This window comes from Seriola lalandi, unplaced genomic scaffold, assembly GCF_002814215.2.
Source record: "Seriola lalandi dorsalis isolate HSWRI2012SDOR001 ecotype SW California unplaced genomic scaffold, Sedor1 jcf7180002054885, whole genome shotgun sequence".
Classification (NCBI taxonomy): Eukaryota; Metazoa; Chordata; class Actinopteri; order Carangiformes; family Carangidae; genus Seriola; species Seriola lalandi.
This window is the reverse complement of record NW_019525437.1, coordinates 6,623,180-6,636,641: the sequence shown is the minus strand read 5'-3', so window position 1 is coordinate 6,636,641 and position 13,462 is coordinate 6,623,180. Positions and strand designations below refer to the sequence as shown.

Sequence of the window (13,462 nt, the reverse complement as noted above, 5' to 3'; positions counted from 1 at the left end):
GGGGGGGGGGGGGGGGGTGGAGGAGAGAAGAGGAGGGCAGAGGGGAGTTTTCTTCGGTGCTGGGGGGCAGGAGTGGGGGGGTAGGGGGTCAAGAGACAACTCGGCTAAAAAAGAAAGAAAGAGAACTCCTCCCAGCACACACTAGAGCAGGAGGAGGGGCTGGGTGCTCACAAATCACTCCCCAGAGAGAGAAAGAGGAGGGCAGGGCTTGTGATTGTGCAGCGGCGCTACTTGTTGTTGCCTGTCTGAAGGAGCATGAGTTTATAGTCTTGCAGCCGGTCAGCCAGTCAGCCAGTCAGCCAGTCAGCCAGTCAGTCATTCAAATGAACTATGAAAGGCAGTCATTTTAATACAAGCATATAAAACTAATAGATACATACATAAGAGGAACCAGAGAGAAGGAGGGAAGACGTCACTCTGACAGGTAGGACTGCACATATATACAGTAGATGTGTGTGTGTGTGTGTGTGTGTAGGAATGTTTGATGTCGTTGGTGATGGCAGTGCAGACAGAGGTGAGATGGTTATCTTTCTTTTCATCTTCTCCTCTGAATGCAAGTTTTGTTGCAAGCTTTTCAGACTTTTCATCATCTAAACATTAAAAGTTAAAATTAGAAAGTTCTTTTTTTTGTCTCTCTCTCTCTCTCTCTCTCTCTCTCTCTCTCACTGTAGCTGCTGTTTATTTCATTTACACTCCCATGCCCTCTCTTCCTCTCTCCGCTGTCCTTCTCCCCATCCCTTTTCGGTTGAATTGTTTACAGCTTGCAGTGAGCCAAATTTACTCAGGGACTTTTTGAGCAATAAGTTGTCATCCCAAGGCGCTGGGTGTAACTGTGGCTGCTGGGATTGGTGGTGCTAACTGTGGAAACCCCAGCAGGAAATAATTACATGAAATATGACAGATAACACCAGCGGTATTTCTTTTCATCAACTCTTTTTTGTTGTTTTTTTTAAGTGAGTTTACTCACTAAAACTGTGTGCATCTTGGCTTTGATGTTTTAAAGAGTGCAGATACGATAAATGATTCAACAAATCCATTGCCTGCTTATCAGGGAAAGGATTGCCAAAGCGGTAAAAGAAATTCCTTTTCTGACTAGTAGTCAGGAAACTCAGCTCTAAAGCCCTTTAATATGAATAATGCTACAGTAACATATGATTTATCAAATTTGATAAAAACAAACCAGTGGATGTCTCTTGTCAAACACGGCTTCACTTTCTAGCTCAAAAACACTTTGACAGGTTGAAACTCTGACCTTCAGTTACAGGAACTCATCTTTAAACAGCAAGCCACCCACGAGACGATGACAGAGACAGACATATGCGTGCATGTGTGTGTGTACGCGGTGTTGATGTTTTGTGTGTCGTCCAGATAAACACACACATGCAGCAGGTTGTCCCAGACATTAGTCAGTGTCATGTCTGAACACAGTAGTGGAGTTGAACTGAGCCGATGAGTTTCAGCTTTAATTAAAGCTGAAAATGTTTCTGTGTCCAGATTCACAGAACTCAGCTTTAACTGTGCAATGGTCGTGTTCCTCCAGTGTGTGTGTGTGTGTGTGTGTGTGTGTGTGTGTGTGTGTGTGTGTGTGTGTGTGGTGTTGTGTTACTTGCCCCAGTGGGATGAGGTGGTTGGTATTCCAGCCAGCCGTCAGCACTATGTGACCTGCTGCTCTTTACAAAGACTGACTGACTGACTGCATAGCTGGAAAGTAAAAAAAAAAAAAACATGATCTTACATGGTCTAAGAACAGTCATGAAGTACAAGTATCATCATCTCTTTCTGGTACTTTAAGCATTAAGATTGTACTTTTCAGTCTAATACATTTAATTTGCCGTTTAAAGATGTCACATATACAAAACATATGGTAAGCACTTAGAATAGGATGCAAGGAAATGTTGTAAATCCTCACATTTGAGAGCCTGAAAACGTTTTGGCTTTTTTTAGTAATCAATTATCAAAGTAGTTGCCAATTAATCTTGTCGATCAACTAATCGATTAGTAAACTAATCATTGCAGCTCTAAAAAGTTGGACTTGTGTTGCACCCTTTCGATCAGCTACAACATCAGCAACATCAGTAAAGAAGTAATCTTTGGTCCTTAAAGTCGTAGTCTCTTACTTCTTTTTGTTAAAGGAACCCTTCAACTTTTTGGGAAATATGCGTTTTTGCCTTCTTGCAGTAAGTTGAATGAGAAGATCAATACCATTCTCATGTCTGTATGCTAAATATGAAGCCAGACAACAGGTGGTTAGCTTCGCTTAGCATAAAGACTAGAAACATGGGAAAAACAGCCATCTGGCCCTGTCCAAAGGTCAAAAACGGCCTATGTCAACCTCTTGAGGTGCACTTGTTAAATCTTATTTGTTTTTTTTCTTACAAAAAACCCCCCCCAAAAAACACAAGTTGTGTTTTCACAAGGATTCATAGACTAATTCAGGGTTTGCAAACACTGTCCTGAATAAGCACACCAGAAAACGGGATGGCAACTTCCTGACAGTAAGAAGAGCTCCTTGTATGAGTATGGATAAGAAATGAACAATACATCCATATTGTGCACTAAAGGAGCGTCCAGTTCATTTGTCTGGTGTATGCGTAGTCAGTGGGCTCACAGAGCAGCAGAGCAACTGTGCGGACACGGAAAAAACATGACTCTGCCTCATCTAACAAGAGCCAGGGCAGACGTTTTCCTCCGTGTCCAGTCTTGATGCTAAGCTAAGCTAATTATCGTCTAGCTGTACCTTTTATACTCGGCGTACATACATGAGAGTGGTATCAATCTTCTCGCCTTAACTTTCAGTAAGAAAGCAGATGTTGTTAGATGTGGATGTAGGGTTGTTAGACATGGAGAATAACACACTTAATCTCTATTGGACTCCGTAAGAAACATAAATGTCAGTTAGTGCAAAAGTATTGACCACCACATGTCACTGTAGCACATCATTTCATCACAGTAGACTTTACATTTTCAAGGATGTTACCAGCTTGGTCAGAGATATTTAGATTTTAGAAATGACAAGAGATGATGCCGCAAGTGCAGATACTCTGCCACCGTCTTTGTTGTAGTTCAGACATTATTTCAAGTACATCTCAAAGTTATAGATTCAGAAATTTTACATTTTGCTGCAAATATTTTTGTACTTGTACCTAAATATCACTTTGAAAGCTGTTGTTGTAATGTACTTTTTAAAGTGTAGTGTTGTTGCTTTTTATTCCAAGTAAAGGCTGCGTATACTTCCTGTACCACTGACTGACTCAGCTGGCTGTTGCTGTGTGTGACTGACTGACTGGTTCCCAGTGGGGTGATCAGTGACTGTACACAGACAACACATTTTCCCCCACACTGTCCATCTCTGCCTTTTGGCAAAGACATAACAAAATGAGCACTGAGGGTAGATTCTGTGTGAATCTGAGAGAGAGAGCGAGAGAGAGAGAGAGAGAGAGAGAGAGAGAGAGAGAGACACACACAGACACAGATTCAGAAGTATTAAATGGCAGCTACTGCTCTGGGATTTAATAACGGCCTCATTAATATGTTACACACACACACACATACTGGTGGCCCCACGCACTGAAGAGCGCAGTAGGACACCTCTCTCTCTCGCTCTAACAAAGACTGGCTCTAAACAGCGGTCATGTGACAGTTGTTCCCATTGTTCACTTCTGGCCAGGGGTGGTTTTGCTAATGCACTTGTGTGTGTGTGTGTGTGTGTGTGTGTGTGTGTGTGTGTGTGTGTGTGTGTGTGTGTGTGTGTGTTTGTGTGGGTATGCCATAGCAGGAAGACACTTTAAGCCAGCTAGAGGAAACCCCTCATTCCCATGCATGCATGTTTGTGTTCATCCTCCCTATTGTGTGTGTGTGTCTTTGTGTGTGTGTGTGTGTATTAACAGACCAGTAGTGCAACGTTAAGCAAACACTTCATTTCACATATAAATCATTTTATTAAAGTGTGATTTATAACCTTCTTAACGACTTGTGGTGTTCCCCAAAAAGCCCAGTTTTTAAAACCACTCCTTCAGTGGATTAACAACAAAGCTTTCTGACTCTGACTGATGTGTAGGGTTAGAGAGAAAGGGAGAGAGCTTGCCACCAAAACATGAAATCAAATTTAACTAAATTAAATTTGATTTGATAGGAATGTTGTTTCCTTCAGCCCTGTGGGACAGCATCAGAGAGCGAGAGCTCAAGATATACTCAGTGAGAAAGAGGAAGGGAAGCTCTCTATATTTGTTTTATTGCTAGTAATCCTTTATAATGAGCTGCCTGCCGTCTAAATGTTTACACTGCCATTTCCTCTTCCTGTTAATCTGCACTTGCTTCCCACCCAAGATCTCGTGTGTGTTTTTGTGTGTGTGTGCTCTGGTGTTCTCAGCCCAAGGCCTTTGCTAGTTTCGGTGACAAAGCAAACCTCAATTCATAATATTTTGTCTTTTATTCCATAGACAAGGAAAACACTATTGGTTGGTTGGTTGGTTGGTTGGTGTCCATTAAAAGGTTTCAGTTGCAAAGCAGGAGAGGCCACTGGTTCTTGGGGTATTCCCCCACCGCAAATCCCCGTTTTCTTTTAATGATATCCTCAATGAAGCTTGGTTCCAAACCTCTGTCCACATCAGCAGTCAGAGCTTTGTAAACAGGATTAAAGACATCCTAGAAAAATTGTGACAGAAAAATGGCAAACAAAGAAAGAAACAAAAAAGGCCCTGATCTCAACATCACAGAGTCAGTCTGGGATTACATGAAGAGACAGAAGACACTGACACGGTTTAAATCCACATAAAAGCTGTGACAGGTTCTCCAAGATGCTTAAAGCAACCCACAGTGAAAAGTATACCGAGAAAAAGTAGTGCTGCTTTTAAGACAAGTTTTAAGACAAAACACTGATTGAATGAAATAAAAAGTAGTATTTTTTGAAAGCATCCTCACTTTCTAGCGTTTTTGTGCCCTAAAACTTTTGCACACTGAATTGTGGCTTTGACTTTCTATTAAAAGAACCAGATATTTTCCACACAGTTGCTTATTACTTGTACTAATGATTCTCAACCATAAGAGCCTCACGCACATTCAAGACTTGGCAGTGTTCCAGCTGTAAATCATCAAACACATTATCTAAGCAGAAAATGAGACATAGCTATTGCCCCCCTGCAATCCTGGATCCCAAAATAACTTCTTTCACTCTGCAACTCTATGTCAGTTCATCTCAAACACAGTCCCAGTCAACAGTTCAGCTGCCTAAATCATTATGGAAGGTCGGGTATATTATGCAAGTAACCATACCAGCAATACTCATGCTCAGTTACCTCACTAAGGAAATGAACCTGGTTAACATGGGTTAAACTGACTGCAAGCTAACTTTCAAAAAAGTGGATGAACATTTAAACATAGCTTTTATATAGAAAATAATGGACTTGGTGTAGGAAATGGAGCTCCCTCTTCCCCTGTGTGCATCATTGTGTGTGTGTTTGTGTGTGTGTGTGTGTGTGTGTGTGTGTGTGTGTGTGTGTGTGTGTGTGTGTGTGTGAGATGCAGGGCGAAGTGACCGGGTGCTGAACAGCTGTAGGGAGGAGAGGATGAGGGAGGCATGGAGGCAGAAAGAGGATGGGAAAAAAAAAAGAGGTGGAAGGACAAAGGACAGAAAGAAGGTGACGACGTAAGGAAGCAAAAGAAGAGCTGACATCATGATGGACAGACAGAGGGAGGGAGGGGATGTCTGTACGGAGAGAGGGGATGGGGGGGGACACAAGATTGAAAGGGAAAGATGGATGAGTAGGGATGGAGTCAAAAGGAGAGAGCAGCTGAAATGAGGCATCAAAGTGAAATAAATAGTGTGGCAGGAGTAGATGGGGTGTGTGGAGAGGTTAAGGGAGAAAGACAAAGGGAGTGAGTGAGATTTTTCACACCTTCAGTCCATATGGAAATAACTTCCTACAGCTCTTAGCATGAATAATTTATTTATAAGATTAATCAACAAAGTATTCATGTGCATAAGTGCTGTGTGTCTGTGTTTTCACTTAGTGAGAGTCGGTCCTTTCTCCCTTTCTCCTCTGCAGGAAGGAGTGTGTGTCTGGCAGATGGCTGGGGCCACACACACACACACACACACACAAATACACACATACAAATACACAGCTGACCATCCCTGAGGGTCTTATAAAAGGTCCTTCTCCTGTAATCGTTCTGCCCCTCATAGGAATCCCCACTCTGACCCAGCATGCCTTAGCAGGACTTTTACTGTGTGTGTGTGTGTGTGTGTGTGTGTGTGTGTGTGTAAGCTTCATTCTTCGTCATGCTAAAGTCCTCAACTGGCCAGCTGTTCCTTTCTCTAAACCTGTATTTGCATTTTAATTGATATTCATCATCACAAGCTGCTGACTCATTGTCCCCTGTTAGAGTTGGGTTTAGTTCCATTTTAGATCCTATTCCAGGTTTCCTGTATTCGCTTATCAAATCAAATCAAATTTCCTCTTAATCTTTTTATCAACAAAACAAAAAACACTGAGGTAGCAGGACTCCAGTTTTAACTTTTAACAGCATTGACCGTTGCTCTTGCCAGTTGAAATGACGAACATTAGCAGCTGTAGCATATTGGATCAATTGTTAGAGAAAGAAAACACAACCCTCTGATTCTGAATTGTGTAATTTTGCAGTTCACCAAGACCAGCTGTGGCCAGCATTGTGAGTCTTGTGAAACAATATCATACAGTGGCATTTTAGTAAAACAATCTGGTTGATTGATTTGTAAAGATCAGGTCAAAGCCCACCCCTACCCCCTGCACACAGGATCTAACATGATTTGTGTCTGCCTCCTCACTCCATAGTGTTAGAGGTGAAGTCTGACATTTGCCTTCCTACCAGTAGTTAGATGAGAGAGTGGGTTTCAGCCCTGTGCATTCACTGTCTCCATGACATGTTTAGTTAAGCACAAACAATGAGGGCGGGGGGGGTACTGCTAAGCTAAAGCTGTTGTATTTCAACATTGTATATTTGCTTCTGTTACAATGTGCAGCCATAGAACCAAAGACATTGTGTATTAACAAACAGCTTGGGCATTGGCACTATTTACTGACTGCTGCCACCTGGCTCAGGGCTGGCAACAATAAGGGAGGCCACACACGGATGTCGCATTCAAAAATTAATTAATTCAAGTCAAATTTATCAAAATGATAACTAAACGGTGTGGTGTGAAAGAGATATCGGTGTATGGATGAGTGAGGATGTGATGTGACGCATGTTGGATGGTGCAGCAAACCGAACAAAGAAAAGGAGGCTGGGGAGGATGCATCAGGCCCGGCTGAGAGAGAGACCGTCTCGTATGCCTTCTGGAAGCCCCGCCCCTGCAAAAGTAGCACAACAAACCAAGCACGCAGGCAGAGTGGCAGGGGTCGATACGTGACCAACAACAACTGTGAAGCGATACTTAAGTTTCCAGTTTCACACACTTTCCCAACGACCCTGGTTATTCTCGGATGTATTGATTGATAAGCTGCTGGCTAATGAGATGTAGCATGTAAACAGGACAGTGTCGGTGAACATCAACTGTTTCCCCTTGCCTCCAGTCTTCATGCTAAGCTAGACTAAACACATTCATACATTTTTTTGCACTATAATTAGTTGTAGTTATTCTGTACTTTAGTACACTGGTAAATGCTGTGTGACTCATACTGCATAAGAATTTCTTGCACAGTTAAAAGATAGTCAACTCAGCTCAGTCTTTCAATTCAACCCTAAATCCTCTGCTGTTGACAGTAGTTACTGACTTCTTACTTCCTCACTCCGGGAAATAATGTATAACCTAGTTGGTTGATGACATCGTCTCTGCAAACTAACAACAAGGTAAAACAACTTTACAGCTGTGACAGAAGCTGCCCTGTTATCTTTTCTCTATGTGGAATTGCATCGTTGAATACAAAATACAGAATTTTTCATGATGATGTTGCAGTGCCACACCCCACAGTTAACTCTGCAGCCTACTTTCTATGATCATAATCAAGTTGCTCAAATAGAGACACAATAACAAACACCAGCATAGTTGTTCAGGTCAGAGTCTTGATGAGATTAGAAATAAGGAGGGTTTGTGGAATCTGCAACCAACCAGTCAGGCGACATGTCTGTAAGCTCATTGCATTTAAGTCTGTGCAGTATGACTAACTTCTGCATGGTCAGTGATGCAGGGCAGATGACGACGTGCTGTCCAGTCATCTTCATGCACCAGGGGGGATTTATTAAAGTTGTTTTCCATCACTGCCAACCTATCTGTCCTGTTCATCTCTGTGTATTTATATCTGCTTGTCTGTCTGTCACAAGACAAGATCAACCCCATGAGCAACAAAAAAGTTTCCTCTCTGTTTTTTAGACTTTGAATTGCTAAATGTGCCAAAATATAAAGTATTTAAAGCATAAAAAAAAAATTCCCAATGGGTATGACATTCAGAGTCTGAGGTGGAGGGTCAGACCTCAGTTCTTTTCTCGTATCCACTAATTCAAGTACTTATTGGCTCTGAGCCCAGCACCATGAAAAAACTGGCAGGGATATACAACAACTACCGGACTGTCCTAGTGGTTCAGTCAGGCTCAGGTGTCTTTTAACCTGACGTGGCAGATGGTTTGTTACACAGAACCATCTGGGAAGGCTTCGTTAGAAACCGTTTGGAAAAGGGCCAGTAATAACAAAAAAATCCTTTGCAGGTGATTGGATGAACCATCTGTCTAACAGCATCTATCAAGGGCTAACTTCAACCAATCAGATTCTGCAACTTTCCCACTACTACTTTCCCCCACTTTGTAAGCGCATCACCCTGAGCTTAAAGCTTGATTGGATCTTACTGATTGATTATCATATGCCTACCACATTCTACGGTGGCCCTGAGAGCTCAACGCACTGCAACTTAAGAAAATACATGCAAAGACACAAACTCTCTCTGTCTCTCTCTCTCTCTCTCTCTCTCTCTCTCTCTCTCTCTCTCTCTCTCAAAGTCACAATTGGCCATTGAACATCAAGTCCCAGCCAGGTTCATCACTATTTCAGTGTCCCCTGGAAACACTTCCGTTGCATTGTAGGACTGAATTCGTCACCTCTTTATTCCCGTCTTTATTTCAGTCATTGTTATGATGGAGTGTTGAAACAAATGCAGTATATCAGCAGATATCACATTACCTCGCACCAACTACTGTTATAATATTATGTAATGACGAGTTTTATCTCCCTCCAGGCAATATCCTAGTGTGTATAAGAGTATGTGAGTGTGTCAGCCATATGAGTGTATCGGTGAGAGCACCTGTTGTACTGACTCTCGTTATGTACGTATCATGTGTCATAATATTTCATCTCAGTGAACACTGTACGTCAGATCATGTGTCTTTTTACAGCAATGTATGACTGAGTATTTTACACCTGACCCCTCTTGAGTTACCAATGGTTACATAAGTGTGTTCCCCAGGTTAGTGTAAGCATGTTAGGTTATACCACCTGGAGGAACTTTCACCCTGTGAGGTTAATTCACTTACTATTCTTTCTGTATCACCTTAATACGTCTATTAAAAGTCGTTACATATAATAATTTGTCTGTGGACAGACGGAGATCAACTGTTGAAGTCCAAACCTTTAAACTGCTGGTAAAACATCCGATTCAAGTCCTCTCTGTCTAACTCTTTATTTCTGTGTGTTACTTTCCAGAGCTGAGGATGATGGCAGAGGGGCGTTTTGCGAGTTTGCCCAGGTCCCTCCATGCACACCACACCCTGGAGGGAGGCACCGCCCACCCTGGGGTCCCCTCCCCCTCTCTTGGTGTCCCCAGCAGCAGCACGTACTCCTCCAGGAGGCTTCAGGCTTCTCTCGCCTCCTCCATGGACCTCCTCAGCTCCAGACCTGGGTGAGATGGGTGAACAAAAGTGGACCTTAAAGTCGAAATGGTTCCCACTCACACGATGAGTCACACAGGCCTATTGTACATTATACTACTCTGTGCTGGCATTTCTTTCCAGTATTTCCAGTCTAAACCAACCCAGGTTTGGGAAATCCTGGTAATTGTATGAGATTAACAAACTGGGAATCACAAAACAATGTGTTTCCTAAGAAAATAAATGTCAAAAATAATCATATACCTCTCTTCTAATCATTGATGCTTCTTCTACAATAGGTAAACTTTGTCCAAACCCACAAACCATCATTTAACCCCTAACGAAACCCAAAACTTTCCAAAAATACACAAGACATTTACTATTTCCAGTCACACAAACTGTGCTGTGTAAGCAGCATCAAAAACCGTAGATGAGGTGTTAGAACAAGTTGCTACAGAGTATAAATATGATGCTGTCAGTGTGAAGGAAAAAATGTTTTTCTTACCTCAAAGGGACTTATGTGGAATCGTAAGGGAAAACAGAAGGATAAAGGGAAGTTTTAAGAGGATATAATACCTTCTGGAGGGGGATTTTTCACAGTATAGAGTCTTCACAAAGGTTCACGGCGTTTAATTTAGTTGAGCTTGCTTCAATACTTCAGTCTGATATTTCTGTCCCCCTCCCTCTCTTCTCCCTCCCCTCCAGTCTCCCTCCAGCGCTGGGCACCGGCCTCTCAGAGCTGCCCGCCGCTGCCTACCAACCAATCTCCATTCATGGGACTCTGCCTCGACGCAAGAGGGGAGGTACCAACCTGGCCCACGGGAACTACACCTGGGACCCCAGAGCGAATCACACACAGCCATTGGTTTGCGGAAACACGTCACTGGCTCTCGGTTATGTCCATAAACCCTTGACCTCTCCGCTGGTCCAAAATATCATCGATGACTTCCACGGTTACAGGTAAACACATGCACAAACAGATAAATGTGATGTCTTATTTCATCTTCTTCAGTCATTATCACATTGTATATGATGACAGACATGAAAAAAAAGCATGAAACAATTAAAGGATGACTCCACAGACAGTTTGTCCTCTGGGATTCAAATATGTGCCACAGGTCAGTTTGACAGGTAGCTCGCTGAACCAGCAGCTATATGTGTTTACAGTAGAGCCGAAGTGATGATTCAATTAATCGAATTGTAGATTAATCAAATAATAATTTCATGAACAGGATATTGTCAGCAAATGTGATAATCATGTGAAATTAATCATTTCATCGAGTAATTTTTTGAGCAAAAAGTGACTAAAAATTAATTGGTTTCACCTTCTCGAATGTGAACATTTGCACATTAGTCAGTGTAATATATAGTAAACTGAATATCTTGGGTTTAAGACTCTTGTTTACACAAAAAAGAAATGTAAATATGTGAAATTGGGCTTTTTCACAATTTTTGAGCATTATACAGACCAAACAATGAATTGATTAATCAAAAAAAAATAGCTTATTCCTAAGATTATTCCTTTAGTTGCAGCCCCACATGCTGCATATCATACATGATATATATGGTATGCATAATATATATCTAATAATGATGTATTTTGCTTTCGTGTTTTTAATTTTGAAATACGCTGTGTATCCAAGATCTGTCTTTTGTGAAGGAGCATGATACAAACTTTTCAGAACCGCTTTTCAAGCCTGTACGCAGGCTCTGGGGAAAAAACTTCGAATGAAGAGGTGGAGAGAGAGTTTGGAGTTGGACGGAGAAAGGGGAGGTTGTAAAGCGAGCCCTGGGGGGGGGGGGGGGGGGGGGGGGGGTGTAGCAGTTAGCTCAACTTCAGAGGGAACACACATGCAAACACACACACACCTCATCCCTCATCATGTCCTCCCATCTTTCTATCTCCAGTGTTGAGTTACAACAGACTATGTCTGATGTAGTCAGCTTTTTGTGTGCGTGTGTGTACGTGTGTGTGCGTTTCTGTGTGTGTGTGTGCGTGTGTGTGCGTGTGCGTGCGTGTGTCCATGGTGCGTACGTGTAGCCCCCAGCAGTTGGGTTACCTTTGTAGGTCAGGGTGTGGCAGGACAGATCACAGATTACTGTGAACTCTTTGTCTGCTCTTTCTATCTTTCTGCCTCCATGCTGGATACATTTCATATACTGCTGACATACAGCAGGAAAATGTGTCCAGGTCACATTCAGGTTGTGCAGGTGGTTAAATAATGAAGAGCATCATACTCTCACTCTATTTTCGGTTCAGTTTCCACGAGGTTTGTACTCTGGAAATGTCAACAAAAGATGAGAGACGTGCATTTTTCTAATCCTTTGTTTCGGTTCCAGTTCATCTATAAATCAGCTTAGTGTGTCAGGAGAGAGGAGACATCTTTCTGTATCTGAGTAAAGTTCCTTCTTTGACATCAGCTAATGTTGGCCATGCTTAACGCTGTCTGGAGATCAGAGAAAATCACTTGGTCATAATCAAATTAACCTGCTAATGGCCTCACAACTACAAAGGAGGCTTTCATATGTGAGTGGTAGCGTGTATGATTTGACATTTTACTCACAAATCTCAGTGTGTCCATCTTAATTTGATCTCTTTGTTTGTTCTGCTTGCTTAACAATCAGCTCATGGCCTCAAGTGAAAAGTTTTGCATCCAAAATGTTTCCATCAGTGCCTTGGTTTTAAACAAGGATGATAAAAAAAATTGTAAAATCAATGTTTTTTTTCTTCGTTTTAATAGAAGTGCCTGCACAAATGATCTGCATTCTGTCATTATTAAAGACAGAACATTCCTTTTCTTGTTTTGAAAGTCCACACAGTTTATAGTTGAAGTTTCTATAAAAAGATAAGGGAGTGTATCTTTAAGGTATGCAACCACTGGCCAGTCGGTCTTGACTTTCCATTGCTCATGCTGTCATCTGACCTATGACCCCTGACCTTATGTTGCACTAGCTCCCGATTGGTCAGTTTGTCTTTCTGTTGACCCCCTGTGAGCGTCTCAGCGGACCACCAGGAGAGGAGAGGAGAAGGAGGGGGAGGAACGACAGGCAGACGAATACAGCAGAAAGAAAGAGTGGAAAGGAGAAAGGCAAAGAGAGGGATAAATGAGATGAAGTCAAAATCCTCCTGAATTGATTATGTTTGGATTAACAATTACAGTACTTTAAACTGTAGGTTTAACTGCTTTTTAACACTATAGTCTCTTTGACATTATAAAACACTGATATATTAATCAACTAAGAATGAAAGCCTGTTAATATTTGACGCTTTGTTGCTGACAAACTGAGGGAGGGAAACGGGCTGAGTTAGAGAGAGTGTGAGGTGAAGAGGTATGAGGTCATCAGAGATTAATCTCCAGTAATTCAAAGAACAAAATAAATTTTCCATTTTAAAGCATAACATAACACACATTTCTTTTCATGCTGTGGTAAAACATTTGACAATGTCACAGAGCTCAGGACTGGAGAGATGCGATTGTCCTGCATCAGAAAGCAGTAGTCGATGGTGCCTGTTATCTGCGTTTGGTTTTATCCTCAGGGTGCCCAAGTAAGTCACTTAATGCTTCCCAAATTCCTACAGCACACTAATTCTAACAGGGTTTGACTTTGATTGTGTTTAAACTGGAAAGGT

At 42.0% G+C, this 13,462-nt stretch overlaps 1 protein-coding gene across 1 annotated transcript in view; it reads left to right on the top strand.

The window, feature by feature from the left end:
- The first annotated feature begins 286 nt into the window (after positions 1 to 286).
- The window catches only part of bcar3 (BCAR3 adaptor protein, NSP family member), a 52,298-nt gene continuing 39,122 nt past the window's right edge, over positions 287 to 13,462 (top strand). The window contains exons 1-3 of the mRNA XM_023428933.2: positions 287 to 424; positions 9,668 to 9,863; positions 10,537 to 10,791. Of these exons, the coding sequence (XP_023284701.1) occupies positions 9,676 to 9,863; positions 10,537 to 10,791 (443 nt within the window). The 5' untranslated portion in view covers positions 287 to 424; positions 9,668 to 9,675. The remainder of the gene's footprint in view (positions 425 to 9,667; positions 9,864 to 10,536; positions 10,792 to 13,462) is intronic.